General features: G+C 43.0%; 1 protein-coding gene across 1 annotated transcript; it reads left to right on the plus strand.

The window, feature by feature from the left end:
* The first annotated feature begins 5235 nt into the window (after positions 1-5235).
* Positions 5236-11703, plus strand: LOC138355967 (LIM domain-containing protein A-like). Its single transcript, XM_069311504.1, has 3 exons — positions 5236-5641; positions 6339-6679; positions 11089-11703. Exons 1-3 carry the CDS (start codon positions 5236-5238, stop codon positions 11701-11703), a joined length of 1362 nt encoding a protein of 453 aa, XP_069167605.1.
* Positions 11704-24046: the final 12343 nt, after the last annotated feature.

The following is a 24046-nucleotide window of genomic DNA, read 5'->3' on the forward strand; positions in this document are numbered from 1 at the left end:
GGTAGTATATATATTGGAGTAGTTAATATATATTTAAGGATTACTTGTATATATTTTGGGATTCCTAGTACATATTCCAGAATGACTAGCATATATATAGTGAATTGTGAATATATATGTTAAGATCACATATAACAGCTGCATTACAAAATCTATAATGTATATATATATATATATATATATATATATATATATATATATATATATATATATATATATATATATATATATATATATATATATATATGCGAACAAGCCTGAATGGTCCCCAGGACAATATGCAACTGAAATATATATATATATATATATATATATATATATATATATATATATATATATATATATATATATATATATATATATATATATATATATATATATATATATATGTATGTATATATATTATTAAATATGACCGAAAAAGTAAGATTAATAATTCTAATCTTACTTTTTCGGTCATATTTAATAATATATGTCTACAGGAAAGACTGCTACCAAAATATACTAATATGTATGTATGTATATATGTTCGTGCAGGCGGAGATTCGTGCACTTCCGACATATACTCTATGCTAATATTAGCGTGTCTGACCCAATGCTGCCTCCACAAACGCGCTGAAATATATATATAATTAATTACGCATGCCATTTGTTGGGTCAGATACTTCGTGCTTCGCTAATTGAGAATTCTTGTCGTTACTGGAATGAGCAGGAATGTGTAGGAGAGCCGGGCAGAGCTGTCAGTGAGGACCAGAGGTGTGGCGGGACCTGGACGGGTCCTCCCTGGCCAACTGTGTCCTCATCTGATGGAAATTGTGAATTTACTTATCTATTTATTAGATAAGGATCTATAGACTCCATCAGGGGAATGAAGAGGTACCAGACAACTGTGTGTATATATATATATATATATATATATATATATATATATATATATATATATATATATATATATATATATATATATATATATATATATTATATATATATATATGTATATATATATATATATATATATATATATATATACATATATATATATATATATATATATATATATACATATATATATATATATATATATATATATATATATATATATATATTATATATATATATATATATATATATATATATATATATATATATATATTATATATATATATATATATATATGAGGAAGGGAATGTTAGGGTGTAGGTCAACATATAACTGACGTGTCTACCTAGCCTGTGGAGGAGGTGTATCAGTGTATCTTAACTAAACAAACACATACGTAAAGAGTCAGAAGACCACTGTCTCCAGCTTCACGTGAAGGCATGACTCGGTCTGGCCCGGAGTTTGTGGCAGTAGACAAACTCTTGCCAAAAAAGACCGTATCCAGGAGCTATATCTCAACCCCTGCTAAATTATTCAGCCAAGAACAGCCTATGAACACACATATGATTTTCTAAGATGCAGCGGAGCTTCTTGTTAAAGGAAAAGCTTGTTTGCTGCGTCTCAGATGGCAGTTTGTTTCCCAAACTGTTCCCAAATGGCTCCACACTGTCAGATAAAGCTGAACACACTAAGCTTTTTAAAGAACTGCTAAACAGAAACGCGTGTGGGTTAATTACCAGGGACAGGAGCCATCAAACACTGACACAACCACTAACGAAATATGTACATCTTTCCTCAATCATGGAGGCTTTGTTGACATTTATTAAAAAGTTTATGAGCTCCGAAGTGCTATACGAGGCTGTTTATAACAATACTAACCATGGGTTGTGAAGTTTCAAAGCTCATTAAGGGAAGATGTACTGGTTCTTTCCTCAATCATGGAGGCTTTGTTGACATTCATTAAAAAGTTTATGAGCTCCGAAGTGCTATACGAGGCTGTTTATAACAATACTAACCATGGGTTGTGAAGTTTCAAAGCTCATTAAGGGAAGATGTACTGGTTCTTTCCTCAATCATGGAGGCTTTGTTGACATTTATTAAAAAGTTTATGAGCTCCGAAGTGCTATATGAGGCTGTTTATAACAATACTAACCATGGGTTGTGAAGTTTCAAAGCTCATTAAGGGAAGATGTACTGGTTCTTTCGTCAATCATGGAGGCTTTGTTGACATTTATTAAAAAGTTTATGAGCTCCGAGGTGCTATACGATGCTGTTTATAACAATACTAACCATGGGTTGTGAAGTTTCAAAGCTCATTAAGGGAAGATGTACCGGTTCCGTGCACGGTGACGTAACCTTGGTTCCGTATTCCCCGGAGAGAGCCTTAGTCGACGGAGATTTGTAATGTGACAAGTTGTAAGTGAGTTTCCCCTCACAGGTGTGTACCTGGTCCCCTCGCTGCCTCTTAGGGCTCCCACACCCATCCCTGGTATTTTAAGGCGACTAGAGATGTGTGGGAGGGTTTTGGGTTGTGTGGATGAGTAAGTTGGGTTATATAGGCGAGTTAGTTGGGTTGTATGGGCGGGTTTTGCGTTGTGTTGGTGAGTTTTGGGTTGAGTTGATGGGTTCTGGGTTGTGTGGCAGGGTTTTGGGTTGTGTGGGCGGGTTTTGGGTTGTGTGGGAGGGTTTGGAGTTGTGTGGGCGGGTTTTGAGTTATGTTGCAGGGTTTTGGGTTGCGTGGATGGGTAGGTTGGGTTGTGTGGGCGGGTTTGTTGGGTTGTGTGGGCGGGTTTGTTGGGTGGTGTGGGCGGGTTTTGGGTTGTGTGGGCGGGTTTTGGGTTGTGTGGGCGGGATTTGGGTTGTGTGGGCGGGTTTGGGGTTGTATGGATGGGTTTTGGGGTTGTGTGGGTGAAAAATAGTTAACATAATATTTTTACTTAGCTGCCCAAACACTTCCACGCGTCACGTAACCACAACGCTAACAAAGAGCGCTATGTCGAGCTCTAGCTCTTGTCCTCCCATTACCAGGCTGTTGGTAGTCTTGTGCTGCTGCACAACCGCCTCCAGCTTCTCCTCAAACCTCTTGACTAAACTAGTAAAACATTTGTTTCTGCTATTACACCCTCAAGTCTATTCTAGTTATCTTGAGGTTATCTTGAGATGATTTCGGGGCTTTAGTGTCCCCGCGGCCCGGTCCTCGACCAGGCCTCCACCCCCAGGAAGCAGCCCGTGACAGCTGACTAACTCCCAGGTACCTATTTACTGCTAGGTAACAGGGGCATTCAGGGTGAATGAAACTTTGCCCATTTGTTTCTGCCTCGTGCGGGAATCGAACCCGCGCCACAGAATTACGAGTCCTGCGCGCTATCCACCAGGCTACGAGGCCTCTTACAGTTGCTATAAAAAACTTTACAAGCTCATTTTTTTATATTCTACGCCTCAATATTTCATCCAGATCACCTTGCTCTGCTCAGCCTTGTATCTTACGCTAAAAGTGTCCTCATTATTTACATGATCAGTGCTCTAGAAGATCTTCAATGTCGTTATCATGTCATCTTGATTTTTTGTTTCCCTTGAAGTGTGATGAGGTTAAGCTTTCTCAGCTTTCTCCATAGTTTAGTCAGGCTCCGGATGGTTGAAAGACTGATACATTCACCGTGGCTGGTATAGGCACTAACAGTTACCATTGATAGTAGGCTCAACAATCACCTCAACTAGTAGGCTCCAACAATCACCACGGCTTGAAGGCTCCAACAATCACCGCATCTGATAGGCTCCAACAATCACAGTGGAAACCTAAACAATCATTGGTGAGATGTGTAAACACAGTTACAATGAAGAGGTTGGTCTTCCCAGCAGCTGGAGGCTGAGACAGATGGCACCTACTGGAGATGAAAAGACTCAGGAGGAGCATCCTTCCGCACAAGATAAGAGGTGTCTTCGTCCCTCTGGTTTACACTGCTACCGTTCACTGTTAACGGGAGAAGGAGCTAGTTTACACTGCTACCATTCTCTGTTATCGGGAGAAGGGGCTAGTTTACACTGCTACCGTTCACTGTTAACGGGAGACGGGGGGCTAGTTTACATTGCTACCGTTCACTGTTACCGGGAGACGGGGCTAGCTTACACTGCTACCGTTCACTGTTAACGGGAGACGGGGCTAGTTTACACTGCTACCGTTCACTGTTAACGGGAGACGGGGGCTAGTTTACACTGCTATCGTTCACTGTTAACGGGAGACGGGGCTAGTTTACACTGCTACCGTTCGCTGTTAACGGGAGACGGGACTAGTTTACACTGCTACCGTTCACTGTTAACGGGAGACGGGGCTAGTTTACACTGCTACCGTTCACTGTTAACGGGAGACGGGGCTAGTTTACACTGCTACCGTTCACTGTTAACGGGAGACGGGGCTAGTTTACACTGCTACTGTTCACTGTAAATGGGAGACGGGGCTAGTTTACACTGCTACCGTTCACTGTAAATGGGAGACGGGGCTAGTTTACACTGCTACCGTTCACTGTTAGCGGGAGAAGGGACGAATTTACACTGCTACCGTTCACTGTTAACTGGAGAAGAGACCAATATACACTGCTACCGTTCACTGCTAACAAGAGAAGGGACCAATTTACACTGCTACCGTTCACTGTTAACGGGAGAAGGGACCAATTTACACTGCTACCGTTCACTGTTAACGGGAGAAGGGACCAATTTTCACTGCTACCGTTCACTGCTAACGAGAGAAGGGACCAATTTACACTGCTACCGTTCACTGTTAACGAGAGAAGGGACCAATTTACACTGCTACCGTTCACTGTTAACGAGAGAAGGGACCAATTTACACTGCTACCGTTCACTGTTAACGAGCTCCGCCTCACAGCACAAGGCCACAGTGAAGCTGCCAATTAACGCAGAGAAACACTGGAACACTGCCATTGTTGATGCGTGCTTCCCCTCCCCCCCCCCCCCATGCGTCAGTCATGCGTCACGCAATACGTCACATCACAGCAACATTTTGCGTCTCATCTTGGCCACATCATGCGTCACATGATGGCGTCACGTCCCAGTAACTGTACGTCACATGATGGCGTCACGTCCCAGTAACTGTACGTCACATGATGGCGTCACGTCCCAGTAACTGTACGTCACATGATGGCGTCACGTCCCAGTAACTGTACGTCACATGATGGCGTCACGTCCCAGTAACTGTACGTCACATGATGGCGTCACGTCCCAGTAACTGTACGTCACATGATGGCGTCACGTCCCAGTAACTGTACGTCACATGATGGCGTCACGTCCCAGTAACTGTACGTCACATGATGGCGTCACGTCCCAGTAACTGTACGTCACATGATGGCGTCACGTCCCAGTAACTGTACGTCACATGATGCATCACATCACACCAAAATCATGAGTCACCCAATATGCCACATCAGAGCAACGCATCATAGCAACACATCCCAGCAACATCCCAGCAACATCCCAGCAACATCCCAGCAACATCCCAGCAACATCCCAGCAACATCCCAGCAACATCACAGCAACATCCCAGCAACACATCCCAGCAACACATCCCAGCAACACATCATAGCAACACATCATAGCAACACATCCCAGCAACACATCATAGCAACACATCATAGCAACACATTACAGCAATACATCCCAGCAACACATCCCAGCAACACATCCCAGCAACACATCATAGCAACACATCATAGCAACACATTACAGCAACACATCCCAGCAACACATCCCAGCAACACATCATAGCAACACATCCCAGCAACCCATCACAGCATCACATTACAGCAACACATCATAGCAACACATCATAGCAACACATTACAGCAACACATCCCAGCAACACATCCCAGCAACACATCATAGCAACACATCATAGCAACACATTACAGCAACACATCCCAGCAACACATCCCAGCAACACATCATAGCAACACATCCCAGCAACCCATCATAGCAACACATCATAGCAACACATCCCAGCAACACATCATAGCAACACATCCCAGCAACCCATCACAGCATCACATTACAGCAACACATCCCAGCAACACATCACAGCAACACATCATAGCAACACATCCCAGCAACACATCACAGCAACACATCACAGCAACACATCACAGCAACATCACAGCAACATCACAGCAACATCACAGCAACACATCACAGCAACACATCACAGCAACATCCCAGCAACATCACAGCAACATCACAGCAACACATCACAGCAACATCCCAGCAACATCACAGCAACATCACAGCAACATCACAGCAACACATCACAGCAACACATCACAGCAACACATCACAGCAACACATCACAGCAACACATCACAGCAACATCACAGCAACACATCACAGCAACACATCACAGCAACATCCCAGCAACATCACAGCAACATCACAGCAACATCCCAGCAACATCACAGCAACACATCACAGCAACACATCACAGCAACACATCACAGCAACATCCCAGCAACATCACAGCAACATCCCAGCAACATCCCAGCAACATCCCAGCAACATCCCAGCAACATCCCAGCAACATCCCAGCAACATCCCAGCAACATCCCAGCAACATCCCAGCAACATCATAGCAACACATCACAGCAACACATCACAGCAACACATCACAGCAACATCCCAGCAACATCACAGCAACATCACAGCAACATCACAGCAACATCCCAGCAACATCCCAGCAACATCACAGCAACATCCCAGCAACATCACAGCAACATCACAGCAACATCACAGCAACATCACAGCAACATCCTAGCAACATCACAGCAACATCACAGCAACATCACAGCAACACATCACAGCAACACATCACAGCAACACATCCCAGCAACATCACAGCAACACATCCCAGCAACATCACAGCAACATCCCAGCAACATCCCAGCAACACATCCCAGCAACACATCACAGCAACACATCCCAGCAACACATCACAGCAACACATCCCAGCAACACATCACAGCAACACATCCCAGCAACACATCACAGCAACACATCCCAGCAACACATCCCAGCAACATCACAGCAACACATCCCAGCAACATCACAGCAACACATCCCAGCAACATCCCAGCAACATCACAGCAACACATCCCAGCAACACATCACAGCAACACATCCCAGCAACACATCCCAGCAACACATCACAGTAACATCACAGTAACATCACAGCAACACATCACAGCAACACATCCCAGTAACATCACAGCAACACATCCCAGCAACACATCCCAGCAACACATCCCAGCAACACATCACAGCAACACATCCCAGCAACACATCCCAGCAACACATCCCAGCAACACATCACAGCAACACATCACAGCAACACATCACAGTAACATCACAGCAACACATCCCAGCAACACATCCCAGCAACACATCCCAGCAACACATCCCAGCAACACATCACAGCAACACATCCCAGCAACACATCACAGCAACACATCCCAGCAACACATCACAGCAACACATGCCAGCAACACATCCCAGCAACATCACAGCAACACATCCCAGCAACATCACAGCAACATCCCAGCAACACATCCCAGCAACACATCCCAGCAACATCACAGTAACATCACAGCAACACATCACAGCAACACATCCCAGCAACACATCACAGCAACACATCCCAGCAACACATCCCAGCAACACATCCCAGCAACACATCCCAGCAACACATCACAGCAACACATCCCAGCAACACATCCCAGCAACACATCACAGCAACATCACAGCAACACATCACAGCAACACATCACAGCAACATCACAGCAACATCACAGCAACATCACAGCAACATCACAGCAACATCACAGCAACATCACAGCAACACATCACAGCAACATCACAGCAACATCACAGCAACACATCACAGCAACACATCACAGCAACACATCCCAGCAACATCACAGCAACATCACAGCAACATCACAGCAACACATCACAGCAACATCACAGCAACACATCACAGCAACATCACAGCAACATCACAGCAACACATCACAGCAACATCACAGCAACATCACAGCAACATCACAGCAACACATCCCAGCAACACATCACAGCAACATCACAGCAACATCACAGCAACATCACAGCAACACATCACAGCAACATCACAGCAACACATCACAGCAACATCACAGCAACATCACAGCAACACATCACAGCAACACATCCCAGCAACACATCCCAGCAACACATCCCAGCAACACATCACAGCAACATCACAGCAACATCACAGCAACATCACAGCAACACATCACAGCAACACATCCCAGCAACATCACAGCAACACATCACAGCAACATCACAGCAACATCACAGCAACATCACAGCAACATCACAGCAACACATCACAGCAACATCACAGCAACACATCACAGCAACATCACAGCAACATCACAGCAACATCACAGCAACATCACAGCAACACATCACAGCAACATCACAGCAACACATCACAGCAACACATCCCAGCAACATCACAGCAACATCACAGCAACACATCCCAGCAACATCACAGCAACATCACAGCAACATCACAGCAACATCACAGCAACATCACAGCAACATCACAGCAACACATCACAGCAACACATCACAGCAACACATCCCAGCAACATCACAGCAACATCACAGCAACACATCACAGCAACACATCCCAGCAACATCCCAGCAACATCACAGCAACATCACAGCAACACATCCCAGCAACATCACAGCAACATCACAGCAACACATCCCAGCAACATCACAGCAACATCACAGCAACACATCACAGCAACATCACAGCAACATCACAGCAACATCACAGCAACATCACAGCAACATCACAGCAACATCACAGCAACATCACAGCAACACATCACAGCAGCATCACAGCAACATCACAGCAACATCCCAGCAACATCACAGCAACATCACAGCAACACATCCCAGCAACATCACAGCAACATCACAGCAACACATCACAGCAACATCACAGCAACACATCCCAGCAACATCACAGCAACATCACAGCAACACATCCCAGCAACACATCACAGCAACACATCACAGCAACATCACAGCAACACATCCCAGCAACATCACAGCAACACATCCCAGCAACATCACAGCAACATCACAGCAACACATCCCAGCAACACATCACAGCAACACATCCCAGCAACACATCACAGCAACACATCCCAGCAACATCCCAGCAACATCACAGCAACATCACAGCAACACATCCCAGCAACATCACAGCAACATCACAGCAACACATCCCAGCAACACATCACAGCAACACATCCCAGCAACACATCACAGCAACACATCCCAGCAACATCCCAGCAACATCCCAGCAACACATCCCAGCAACACATCACAGCAACACATCACAGCAACACATCCCAGCAACACATCCCAGCAACACATCACAGCAACACATCCCAGCAACATCACAGCAACACATCCCAGCAACATCCCAGCAACATCACAGCAACACATCCCAGCAACATCCCAGCAACATCACAGCAACATCCCAGCAACATCACAGCAACATCCCAGCAACATCACAGCAACACATCCCAGCAACATCCCAGCAACATCACAGCAACATCCCAGCAACACATCCCAGCAACACATCCCAGCAACACATCACAGCAACACATCCCAGCAACACATCCCAGCAACACATCACAGCAACATCACAGCAACACATCACAGCAACACATCCCAGCAACATCACAGCAACATCACAGCAACATCACAGCAACATCACAGCAACACATCCCAGCAACATCACAGCAACATCCCAGCAACATCACAGCAACATCCCAGCAACATCACAGCAACACATCCCAGCAACACATCACAGCAACACATCACAGCAACATCCCAGCAACATCACAGCAACATCCCAGCAACATCACAGCAACACATCCCAGCAACACATCACAGCAACACATCACAGCAACACATCACAGCAACATCACAGCAACATCACAGCAACATCACAGCAACATCACAGCAACACATCCCAGCAACACATCCCAGCAACACATCACAGCAACACATCCCAGCAACACATCACAGTAACACATCCCAGCAACATCACAGCAACACATCACAGCAACATCCCAGCAACATCACAGCAACATCACAGCAACACATCCCAGCAACACATCACAGCAACACATCACAGCAACATCACAGCAACAGATCACAGCAACACATCACAGCAACATCCCAGCAACATCACAGCAACATCACAGCAACACATCCCAGCAACATCACAGCAACATCCCAGCAACATCACAGCAACATCCCAGCAACATCACAGCAACACATCCCAGCAACACATCCCAGCAACACATCCCAGCAACACATCACAGCAACACATCCCAGCAACACATCCCAGCAACACATCCCAGCAACACATCCCAGCAACACATCACAGTAACACATCCCAGCAACACGTTACAGCAACTCATCAGAGCAACACATCCCAGCAACACATCCCAGCAACACATCACAGCAACATCCCAGTAACACATCCCAGCAACACATCCCATCAATACATCCCAGCAACACATCCCAGCAACACATCACAGCAACATCCCAGTAACACATCCCAGCAACACATCCCAGCAACACATCCCAGCAACACATCACAGCAACACATCCCAGCAACACATCCCAGCAACACATCACAGCAACACATCCCAGCAACACATCCCAGCAACACATCACAGTAACACATCCCAGCAACACATCCCAGCAACACATCCCAGCAACACATCCCAGCAACACATCCCATCAACACATCACAGCAACACATCCCAGCAACACATCCCAGCAACACATCACATCAACACATCCCAGCAACACATCCCAGCAACACACCCCAGCAACACATCTCAGCAAAACATCCCAGCAAAACATCCCAGCAACACATCACAGCAACACATCCCAGCAACACATACCAGCAACACATCCCAGCAACACATCACAGCAACACATCCCAGCAACACATCACAGCATCACATCACAGCATCACATCACATCAACACATCACAGCAACACATCCCAGCAACACATCCCAGCAACACATCCCAGCAACACATCACAGCAACACATCACAGCAACACATCACAGCATCACATCCCAGCAACACATCCCAGCAACACATCCCAGCAACACATCACAGCAACACATCACAACATCCCAGCAACACATCACAGCATTTCAGCAACACATCCCAGCAACACATCGCATCAACACATCACAGCAACATCCCAGCAACACATCACAGCATTTCAGCAACACATCCCAGCAACACATCGCATCAACACATCACAGCAACATCCCAGCAACACATCCCAGCAACACATCACAGCATCACATCCTAGCAAGACATCAGAGCAACACATCCCAGCAACACATCAGAGCAACACATCACAACAACACATCCCAGCAACACATCAGAGCAACACATCCCAGCAACACATCCCAGCAACACATCAGAGCAACACATCACAGCAACACATCCCAGCAACACATCAGAGCAACACATCACAGCAACACATCCCAGCAACACATCAGAGCAACACATCCCAGCAACACATCAGAGCAACACATCACAGCAACACATCCCAGCAACACATCCCAGCAACACATCCCAGCAACACATCAGAGCAACACATCCCAGCAACACATCCCAGCAACACATCACAGCAACACCCTCACCTTCCTCTCCCCGTTGTAAATTAAGTTCATGTTCGTTAACAACAATTCTTCACGTGATTTCATGGGTTCAAAATTCCGGCGCCGCCAGACATGTAAATCACATGCTAATGTTTACACCATTTGTAAATAATTGTGATTTATTCCTTACGAATCGTTTCGGTTTCTAGCTGCAAATTCTTCACAGTTTTCACAATGTTTCATCTTCCTTCGGTGTTCTTCTCCAGCGTGTTCTCAGAATTGTCATATATGAGGTGGTGGTTTTGTTTGCCTGAGTTATAGGTTAGGGATTTATGCTTGACGACAACCCAATCGTTATTGGTGGTCGCTGAGGTCAATGACGTCAATGGTAAAGAGCATTAGTTGTGGATGAGCTGTCAACTCAACGTTGGGTTCGTTATAGGGCAGTCAACGTCGCTAACTCACTCTGGTCACCTCACACTCGTTCCCTCGTGTCCATCACCTCACACACGATGCAACCCGTTCTCGCAAATTCGTAAAGTCAATATTGACTTATTAAATAAGTGCATAGGTGACATACTAAACATAATAGATACCCTTAAAAATCTTCATCGAAAACACCGACCTTACCTAACCTTGTTAGTATCTTAAGATAAGCATTTTATAGCTTCGTAATTACAATTGTTACTTAACCTATTATAGGTATAGGTTAAGTAATAACTGTAATTACGAAGCAATAAGATGCTTATCTTAAGATACTAACAAGGTTAGGAAAGGTCGGTGTTTTCTATGAAGCTTTTTAAGGGTATCTATTATGTTTAGTATATCACCTATGCAGGTAGTTAATAAGTCAATATTGACTATACGAATTTGCGAGAACGGGTTGCACACACAGACACACACACTCACATTACCTCACACACATTACATCGTCTCAGAGTAACCAACTCACATTCTTCATAGAGAAAAAAAGGAAAGTTCGTCAAGAAATAGGCACCACTACTCCTGTGGTCGTAGAATTAAACACGTTCCTTTTTATATTGGAAAATGTTTAGCGAGTCTCTGTTTCATCTTAGTAAGGCTTTATCCTAACTAAGGCTTTATACACAATTATCAGTGTATATTTTGGCTCGTGTACCTATGGAAGACACTCACTCATAGAGATACGAGAGGGAATAGTTAATCAGGCTCCACTAGAGGAGTTTGGAATTACCAATGGGGAAGTAAAGAGTTTTTGTTTGAGTTGGATGTGACAAAGGCTACAGGCCCCGGATGGAATCTCACCATGGATACTAAAGGAAGGAACAGAATCACTGTGCTTGCCTCTCTCCATAGTATATAACAAATCACTGGTAACAGGTGAAATTTGGAAGACAGCTAATGTGGTTCCGGTATACAAGAAGTGGGATAGACAGGAGGCACTGAACTACAGGCCAGTGTCCCTAACTTGCATGCCATGCAAGTTAATGGAGAAGATTGTGCGAAAAAGCTAGTGGAACATCTAGAGCGAAAGAACTTTATAACACAACATCAGCATGGATTCAGGGATGGCAAGTCACGCCTCACAGGATTAATTGAATTCTACGACCAGGCAACGAAAATCAGGCCAGAAAGAGAGAGATGGGCAGACTACATATTTTTGGACTGCCTGAAAGCCTTTGACACAGTACCCCAAAAGAGACTAATGCAAAAGCTGGAGATGTAGGCAGCAGTGAAAGAGAATGTACGCTATTGGATAAGGGAGTACCTAAGCAAATGAAGACATGAGCCATTGTGAGAGGGGAGGTCTTAAATTGGCAAGGCGTCGTAAGTGGAGTCCCGCAGGGTTCAGTTCTTGGACCTTTACTGTTTCTGATATATGAAAATGATCTCCCAGAATGTATTGAATCGTTTTTCTCATAGTTAGCTGATGATGCGAAAATTATGAGGAGGATTAAGACAGAGGAAGATAGTATGAGGCTACAAGATGACCTAGACAAACTGAATGAATGACCCAACAAATAGCAACTAAAGTTTAACCCGAGTAAATGTAAGGTAATGAAACTAGGCGGTGGAAACAGGAGGCCAGACACAAGATACGGAATGGGAGATGAAATCCTTCATGTAACGGACAGAGAGAAAGATCTAGGAGTTGATATCACACTAAACCTGTCTCCTAAAGCCCACATAAAAAGTATAACACCTACGGCGTATGCAAGGCTAGCTAACATCAAAAAAGCCTTCAGGAACCTACGCAAGAAATCATTTAGAACCTTGTATACCACATATGTAAGACCAATCCTGGAGTTTGCGGCCCCAGCATGGAGCCCGTACCTTCTCAAACATGAGTACCTTGTAAGATTCATCCTTAGAATATGAATATGACTAAAAGAGTAAGATTAATAATTCTAACACGAATCTTCTCAATATTTCTTACGTTTTTTCTTCACTGTCGAGGGTAATTGAAAAATTACCTCTCCAAAATTCATTTTTTACATTTTTATTTTTGGTCTGACGCCTAAAAGCGTTTCGTAAGGGCTTCTTACATTTTCAAAGACTGGTTTACACATAACATATATCAGGCTTATATTCGTTATGGGTGAGGTGATATGACATAAACGTTTTGGGTGAGGTGGGTGTAAATTGGGTATGAAACAAATATGAATGAAAGTAATTACAGAAGGCCCTTTGGCCCATATTTTCTCTTGATGCTTCTACGTTGATTCGGGGTCTTGAAGTGAGTAGAATATAGCTATGCGTTGATAAGCTGTTGATTGCTGGTGTTGACTTTTTAACGTTCTTCAACCTCAGAAGAGTCAACAAACACAACACTTGTAGCCCCTATTAGACTATTTTACAGGAACTTCTTTTCGACGGCTCATAAAACGGAGGAACGAGTCCTGGAAGATATTAATAATAGGAACGTTATCCCTACAGACAAAAATCAGAAAATACACTTGACAATTTACTACAAAAACACAAAACTGCCAACCTACTCATGAAAAACTCAGCAAACAACAAACAGAACGCCTTGAAGGAAACCAACGTCGTCTATGCCTTCACATGCCCACTTCGGGACTGTAAGCCCGAAAGAACTCAGTATATAGGCAAGACAACATCTCTTTCCAGGCGATTAACGATGCATAAACAACAGGGCTCCATTAAGGAACATATAATCTCTTCCTACAACCAGACCATCACCAGAGAAGTCTTAACAAACAACACAGAAATCTTCAATAGATACAGCGATAGCAGGCGGCTGATATCTGCGAGGCACTACACATTAAGAAGTCAACACCAGCAATCAACAGCCAATTAATGCTCAACTATATTCTACCCACTTCAAGACTCCGCACCAATATAAAAGCATCAAGAAATATGGGCCAATAGGCCCTTTGCAGTTGCATTCTATACCCATTGCACCGTGTTCTGTCTTGTGTTGAAAGCTTTGTTCACCTCATCCAAAGTTGTTGTAATATATCACCTCACCCAAATGCGGGTATATAAGACGAAATATGTTTAAATTATAGCATAGTAAAACTCTGTTTAGTGTTTGCAGGTTATAGTTGTGTGTGTGTAAACTAAAGTCTTTGAAAATGTAATAAGTTATTACGAAACGCGTTCAAGTGTCACGTCAGACTAGAAATAAAAATGAATTTTGGAGAATTGATTTTTCAATTACCATCGACAGTAAAAAGAAACATAAGAAATATTGAGAAAATTCGTGTTAGAATTATTAATCTTACTTTTTCGGTCATATTTAATAACATATGTTTACAAGAAAGACTGCTACCAAAATATACTAATATATATATATATATATATATATATATATATATATATATATATATATATATATATATATATATATATATATATTAGTATATATATATATATATATATATATTAGTATATTTTGGTAGCAGTCTTTCCTGTAGACATATATTATTAAATATGACCGAAAAAGTAAGATTAATAATTCTAACACGAATTTTCTCAATCTTTCGTACATTACGCTTCACTGTTGGAGGTAAATCAAAAATCACTTCTCCAAAATTCATTTTTATTTCTAGTCTGACGCGACACGGGCGCGTTTCGTAAAACTTATTACATTTTCAAAGACTTCACAAATACACAACTGATTAGAACGTATCTCTGATTTTATATCTACATTTGAGTGAGGTGGGAAGGGTGATGTGGCATTAACACAAGACAGAACAAGAGGGGATATTAATAGGGTATTAAAAGTATCAACACAAGACAGAACAGAAACAATGGGTATTGAATAGAAGTGTTTGTAGAAAGCCTATTGGTCCATATTTCTTGATGCTTCTATATTGGAGCGGAGTCTTGAGGTGGGTAGAATATAGTTGTGCAATAATTGGCTGTTGATTGCTGGTGTTGACTTCTTGATGTGTAGTGCCTCGCAAACGTCAAGCCGCCTGCTATCGCTGTATCTATCGATGATTTCTGTGTTGTTTACTAGGATTTCTCTGGCGATGGTTTGGTTATGGGAAGAGATTATATGTTCCTTAATGGAGCCCTGTTGCTTATGCATCGTTAAACGCCTAGAAAGAGATGTTGTTGTCTTGCCTATATACTGGGTTTTTTGGAGCTTACAGTCCCCAAGTGGGCATTTGAAGGCATAGACGACATTAGTCTCTTTTAAAGCGTTCTGTTTTGTGTCTGGAGAGTTTCTCATGAGTAGGCTGGCCGTTTTTCTGGTTTTATAGTAAATCGTCAGTTGTATCCTCTGTTTTTTGTCTGTAGGGATAACGTTTCTATTAACAATATCTTTCAGGACCCTTTCCTCCGTTTTATGAGCTGTGGAAAAGAAGTTCCTGTAAAATAGTCTAATAGGGGGTATAGGTGTTGTGTTAGTTGTCTCTTCAGAGGTTGCATGGCTTTTCACTTTCCTTCTTATGATGTCTTCGATGAAACCATTGGAGAAGCCGTTATTGACTAGGACCTGCCTTACCCTACAGAGTTCTTCGTCGACTTGCTTCCATTCTGAGCTGTGGCTGAGAGCACGGTCGACGTATGCGTTAACAACACTCCTCTTGTACCTGTCAGGGCAGTCGCTGTTGGCATTTAGGCACATTCCTATGTTTGTTTCCTTAGTGTAGACTGCAGTGTGGAAACCTCCGCCCTTTTCCATGACTGTTACATCTAGAAAATCAAAATTACATCTATCAAAATCAACATATAATCTCTTCCCATAACCAAACCATCGCCAGAGAAATCCTAGTAAACAACACAGAAATCATCGATAGATACAGCGATAGCAGGCGGCTTGACGTTTGCGAGGCACTACACATCAAGAAGTCAACACAAGCAATCAACAGCCAATTATTGCACAACTATATTCTACCCACCTCAAGACTCCGCTCCAATATAGAAGCATCAAGAAATATGGACCAATAGGCTTTCTACAAACACTTCTATTCAATACCCATTGTTTCTGTTCTGTCTTGTGTTGATACTTTTAATACCCTATTAATATCCCCTCTTGTTCTGTCTTGTGTTAATGCCACATCACCCTTCCCACTTCACTCAAATGTAGATATAAAATCAGAGATACGTTCTAATCAGTTGTGTATTTGTGAAGTCTTTGAAAATGTAATAAGTTTTACGAAACGCGCCCGTGTCGCGTCAGACTAGAAATAAAAATGAATTTTGGAGAAGTGATTTTTGATTTACCTCCAACAGTGAAGCGTAATGTACGAAAGATTGAGAAAATTCGTGTTAGAATTATTAATCTTACTTTTTCGGTCATATTTAATAATATATATATATATATATATATACACACACACATATATATATGAATCATTGAATATGACCGCATATTCTGTATTTACTATTTTCTGATTTAGGGCTTCTATCCCTCTAACTATTTTCCTAGCATCAGGGCTTAGCTGAAAGAGGAGTTCTCCAAAACTCATTTTCGTAATTTTAAGGTGAAGAAAAGAAGTGAATTACTATAGAATGTATTACACTTATTTCTATAGTAATTCACTTCTTTTCTTCGCCTTAAAATTACGAAAATGAGTTTTGGAGAACTCCTATTTCAGCTAAGCCCTAATGCTAAGAAAATAGTTAGAGGGATAGAACCCTAAACCAGAAAATAATAATTACAGAATATGCGGTCATATTCAATGAGACATGTTTGAAAGAAAACCTGCTGCCAGTATACACCAATATATATGTATATGCATATCTCCTCAGGATTTCCACATGTACACAGCATTCATCAATAAGAAAATAAGACAGAATGATTCTACTAAAGTCAGCTGTCACCCCAATACACAGGAGTGATATATCCAAAATGATTCCCAAGACGATTAGAAACGCCTCACAGATTGAATCCTCCAGATGTATCTCCTTGATATATTGCAAGGCTCAACACGAAGGCATCAGACACCTGTTGCCCGTCCTGGGAATTTATTGGCATTTAGACAGGAAATTGGAAAAATCATTGTAAATCTTCCCCTTGGTATGAAGTTAGTCATTACACCATACTCTGGTATTGTCTAACTTTATACATAATTCCATCCCTCATACGGCATGCAAATGTGTCACAGGTGTATAGGTATGACGCTCCTTGATCCTACACATGTGTCACAGGTGTAAAGCTATGACGCTCCTTGTTCCTACACATGTGTCACAGGTGTAGAGGTATGCCCTTCCTACGATATATAAAATATCACAAAAGAAGAGAGAAATGTTATACATCTTTTATCCAACTCATTCACTACACTTACGTTTATACCGGGTGTAGTAGTGTGGGTATACTCTGGGTGTAGTAGTGTGGGTATACTCTGGGTGTAGTAGTGTGGGTATACTCTGGGTGTAGTAGTGTGGGTATGCTCTGGGTGTAGTAGTGTGGGTATACTCTGGGTGTAGTAGTGTGGGTATGCTCTGGGTGTAGTAGTGTGGGTATACTCTGGGTGTAGTAGTGTGGGTATACTCTGGGTGTAGTAGTGTGGGTATGCTCTGGGTGTAATAGTGTGGGTATACTCTGGGTGTAGTAGTGTGGGTATACTCTGGGTGTAGTAGTGTGGGTATACTCTGGGTGTAGTAGTGTGGGTATACTCTGGGTGTAGTAGTGTGGGTATACTCTGGGTGTAGTAGTGTGGGTATACTCTGGGTGTAGTAGTGTGGGTATGCTCTGGGTGTAGTAGTGTGGGTGTACTCTGGGTGTAGTAGTGTGGGTATGCTCTGGGTGTAGTAGTGTGGGTATACTCTGGGTGTAGTAGTGTGGGTATGCTCTGGGTGTAGTAGTGTGGGTGTACTCTGGGTGTAGTAGTGTGGGTATACTCTGGGTGTAGTAGTGTGGGTATGCTCTGGGTGTAGTAGTGTGGGTATACTCTGGGTGTAGTAGTGTGGGTATACTCTGGGTGTAGTAGTGTGGGTATACTCTAGAAGTAGTAGTGTGGGTATACTCTGGGTGTAGTAGTGTGGGTATACTCTGGGTGTAGTAGTGTGGGTATACTCTGGGTGTAGTAGTGTGGGTATACTCTGGGTGAAGTAGTGTGGGTATGCTCTGGGTGTAGTAGTGTGGGTATACTCTGGGTGTAGTAGCGTGGGTATACTCTGGGTGAAGTAGTGTGGGTATACTCTGGGTGTAGTAGCGTGGGTATACTCTGGGTGAAGTAGTGTGGGTATACTCTGGGTGTAGTAGTGTGGGTATGCTCTGGGTGTAGTAGTGTGGGTATGCTCTGGGTGTAGTAGTGTGGGTATACTCTGGGTGTAGTAGTGTGGGTATGCTCTGGGTGTAGTAGTGTGGGTATACTCTGGGTGTAGTAGTGTGGGTATACTCTGGGTGTAGTAGTGTGGGTATACTCTGGGTGTAGTAGTGTGGGTATACTCTAGAAGTAGTAGTGTGGGTATACTCTGGGTGTAGTAGTGTGGGTATACTCTGGGTGTAGTAGTGTGGGTATACTCTGGGTGTAGTAGTGTGGGTATACTCTGGGTGAAGTAGTGTGGGTATGCTCTGGGTGTAGTAGTGTGGGTATACTCTGGGTGTAGTAGCGTGGGTATACTCTGGGTGAAGTAGTGTGGGTATACTCTGGGTGTAGTAGTGTGGGTATACTCTAGGTGTAGTAGTGTGGGTATACTCTGGGTGTAGTAGTGTGGGTATACTCTGGGTGTAGTAGTGTGGGTATACTCTGGGTGTAGTAGTGTGGGTGTACTCTGGGTGTAGTAGTGTGGGTATACTCTGGGTGTAGTAGTGTGGGTATACTCTGGGTGTAGTAGTGTGGGTATACTCTGGGTGTAGTAGTGTGGGTGTACTCTGGGTGTAGTAGTGTGGGTATGCTCTGGGTGTAGTAGTGTGGGTATACTCTGGGTGTAGTAGTGTGGGTATACTCTGGATGTAGTAGTGTGGGGGTATACTCTGGGTGTAGTAGTGTGTGGTATACTCTGGGTGTAGTAGTGTGGGTATACTCTGGGTGTAGTAGTGTGGGTATACTCTGGATGCAGTAGTGTGGGTATACTCTGGATGCAGTAGTGTGGGTATACTCTGGGTGTAGTAGTGTGGGTATACTCTGGATGCAGTAGTGTGGGTATACTCTGGATGCAGTAGTGTGGGTATACTCTGGGTGTAGTAGTGTGGGTATACTCTGGATGCAGTAGTGTGGGTATACTCTGGATGCAGTAGTGTGGGTATACTCTGGGTGTAGTAGAGTATACTCTGGGTGTAGTAGAGTATACTCTGGATGCAGTAGTGTGGGTATACTCTGGGTGTAGTAGAATATACTCTGGGTGTAGTAGTGTGGGTATACTCTGGATGCAGGGATGCAGTAGTGTGGGTATACTCTGGGTGTAGTAGAATATACTCTGGGTGTAGTAGTGTGGGTATACTCTGGATGCAGGGATGCAGTAGTGTGGGTATACTCTGGGTGTAGTAGAGTATACTCTGGGTGTAGTAGTGTGGGTATACTCTCACCTCCCCACAACATATAGAGTAAAGGAACTCTACCCCAGTAGGTGCTCAAGAAGACAAGGGTAAGGAAGGGATGAACTCAGCAACTCAGCAACGCACTCAGTCGCTTCACTTAGTATTCGCGTAAGTTTTTCAATTACTAAAACTTACATTAGAACGCAGTCGCATTCTATGGTGTTACTTTATGAAATGGATTATATTTAAAAAAAAAAAATTATGTTCACCTTTGGTGAAAGCTGCCTTCCACCTCTGGAAAAAACTGCCTGAGCTTGTAAAGGCATCTTAATCACCTTCAGTGGTTAAGTTTTTAATATCACACTAGTTACCATAGAAGCTATCTTACCCTGTCAAAGTAGGAGAGAGATAGGTGTATGTGTATATATGTGGATATGTGTTAGTATATGTGGATATGTGTTAGTATATGTGGATATGTGTTAGTATATGTGTATATATGTTGTGACGGTAAAGCGTTGGTGTTCGGCTGTTTCAATAGCTGGGGGCAGGGCCTCGTCACATAACAAAAAAAAAAGAAGATCGTTTGCCCTTTTGTCTGTGGTAAGGTAATGGGAAGACACACAAAACACACAGTATAAACAATGAAATTTTAATTACTCTAGAAAACAAGATATGAATAAAGACAATCTCTTGGCTTACGTAAAATTCAAAACAAGTCAACAAACAAAACAACATGAATAATTAATGGCAGTAAAAATTTACTCTAAAACAGTAAAGTGCAGGTAATGTGAATCAAATCAGGTGCTGAGAATACTGGCTTCAAACTGCCACCTCCCTTAGTACACGATTTACTACTTAGTGACATTACTACTAATGTCATTTACTACTAACAGTGACTTAGCTGTTACTACTAACAGTGGGTATATATTTACTACTAATATTTATACTACTCAAGTATAATTTATATATTTAATTTATATAATTTATATTTATATTTTATTTATATTTAATTTATATATTATAATTTATATATTTATATATAAGTATAAGGTATATACCTTATTATATATTTACTACTAACAGTGACTTAGCTGTTACCTAGCAGTAAAATAGGTACCTGGGTGTTAGTCAGCTGTCACGGGCTGCTTCCTGGGGGTGGAGGCCTGGTCGAGGACCGGGCCGCGGGGACACTAAAAAAGCCCCGAAATCATCTCAAGATAACCTCAAGATAACGACAGCCAGAGCTTTGTCTACTATAGAGTGATGTCAACTCCAAGGAGCACAGGGATATTCTGAGGAGTACGGCGTGCTGCTGGCCCAGACGTCGACTCAGGTAGTGGCGTGAGTGCAGGTGCAGCGACACACCAGCCAATCAGGAACAGGCAGGCGGAGAATGAGTAGTTTGCTGGTTTGACGGCGGGCGGGAGCCGGTGTGTCTGGTGGTGCAAGGTACGCTTTGCTTCCTGGGCAAAACGTTTGGCGATACTGGTGGACGTATCTTCAATATAGTATCTTGTACTTGAATGACGTAAATGTTGTAGGGAAGAGCAGGCTCAATCTCTCTTGAAAGAGATTATCGTCACAATGTATTTATGTATATATGTGTGTGTTTTTGAATACAGGGTATGCGGAAGCTGGTCAGATTGGTTTTACCTTTGTAAACGCACATTAATGACGCAATGTAAAAAAGACACCTCGGACACTCTTTATGTAGGACAGATGTAAATCTGTGTATTTATGTTTACATGTTAGATTAGCATTTTAAAAGCACTACAATCACCTTCTTTGGTTGATTGTTCAATAAATCCCTGAATTACTTGTTTAACAGATCTCTAACCCTGTCCATGGAGGACAAAAGAAAATGTATATATGCTGGTTAGCATTGTAAATGTGTGGCCACGTTTGCGGTATAAAATAATAATAATAAAAAAAAACTCCGGGGAAAAGGCTGCCTTTCACTTCTAGGTAAAGGCTGCCTTTCACTTCTAGGTAAAGGCTGCCTTTCACTTCTAGGTATAGGCTGCCTTTCACTTCTAGGTAAAGGCTGCCTTTCACTTCTAGGTAAAGGCTGCCTTTCACTTCTAGGTATAGGCTGCTTTTCACTTCTAGGTAAACGCTGCATTCCACATCAGGGGAACAACGTTCCATTCCACCTCTGGAAAAATGAACCTGCCTACCTACAGGGGCCTCGTAGCCTGGTGGATAGCACGCAGGACTCGTGATTCTGTGGCGCGGGTTCGATTCCCGCACGAGGCAGAAACAAACGGGCAAAGTTTCTTTCACCCTGAATGTCCCTGTTACCTAGCAGTAAATAGGTACCTGGGTGTTAGTCAGCTGTCACGGGCTGCTTCCTGGGGGTGGAGGCCAGGTCGAGGACCGGGCCGCGGGGACACTAAAGCCCCGAAATCATCTCAAGATAACCTCAAGATAACCACCTCTGGAAAGGGCTGCATCTCATCACTGGAAACATGCTTTCCTTCCTTCTCTGCTCAATTTTGGTTTAATCACTTAACGTTGCAGAATACTCAACCACACAGCAATTTATCTTAATCTTCACTGTATAATACTCTTGGTGAAGTCTTAGCGAATATTCTTTTAAATATCAAATTAACCACACAAAATCCGACTCAGACGAGGGCCAACAGAACACCCAAACAACTAATCTGTAAATGCAGAAACTGACAATATTTCGCTCCTTATTGAACCATTATCAAATCGTGTAATAGGTAAATAGTGGTAGATAAAGTAAATTCTTTTTCCATTACACGACTTGATAATGGCCTAAAATGGACCGAAACCTTGTCAGATAGTTTATTTTCAGATTTCAGGTTAGGTTTTCAGCCCAGTTATTGTGACATTATCTTCATAAACCAACACGAAAAACTACAAAAGTTAATAATATGACAAAACTACAAAATAAAAAAAACACGAAAAACAAAATTAAAAACCAACATAAAAGGCAAAATTGAATTCAACACGAAAACATGAAAAATACACAATAAAGCATACCTTAACAACTCTGCAATTCTAGCTACAAAAACACAGTTTTTGGATTCCCTTGACCCGTCTACTTAGCAGGCAACGCGACGAACAAAGCAGCATTAGCAGATTAGAACTTGTTAAGCCCAGGGCGCCTCCAGCCCTGGGGAAGACCTTCGCCACCGACTGATTTACTGCCGATGGAGGGAGGGGGGTGGGGGGGGGGCCACGGGTTATGGCTGACTGGACCGCACGACGCTCGAATTGTCACCAAGATCATTTACATGTTATTCAAAGGGCGTGTAATTCGCACGATGGTGAAGCAGTATAGGGCCTTTAACCCATTTTGCATCTGCGTGAATATTTCTCTCTCTCTCTCTCTCTCTCTCTCTCTCTCTCTCTCTCTCTCTCTCTCTCTCTCTCTCTCTCTCTCTCTCTCTCTCTCTCTCTCTCTCTCTCTCTCTCTCTTTCTCTCTCTCTCTCCTTCTCTCTCTCTTTCTTTTCTCGAAATGATGTATTCAGTCACATCAGGCAACATAAATCTTTAAG

This window comes from Procambarus clarkii, chromosome 70 (genome assembly GCF_040958095.1).
Source record: "Procambarus clarkii isolate CNS0578487 chromosome 70, FALCON_Pclarkii_2.0, whole genome shotgun sequence".
NCBI classification, from domain to species: Eukaryota; Metazoa; Arthropoda; class Malacostraca; order Decapoda; family Cambaridae; genus Procambarus; species Procambarus clarkii.

Coding starts and splice junctions, on each gene's coding strand:
- LOC138355967 (XM_069311504.1), top strand. CDS start 5,236: ATGGCGTCACGTCCCAGTAACTGTACGTCACATGATGCATCACATCAC. Junction 5,642..6,338: donor CATCCCAGCAACACATCCCA/GCAACACATCAT, acceptor GCAACATCACAG/CAACACATCACAGCAACACA. Junction 6,680..11,088: donor AACATCACAGCAACATCACA/GCAACATCCTAG, acceptor AACACATCACAG/CATCACATCCCAGCAACACA.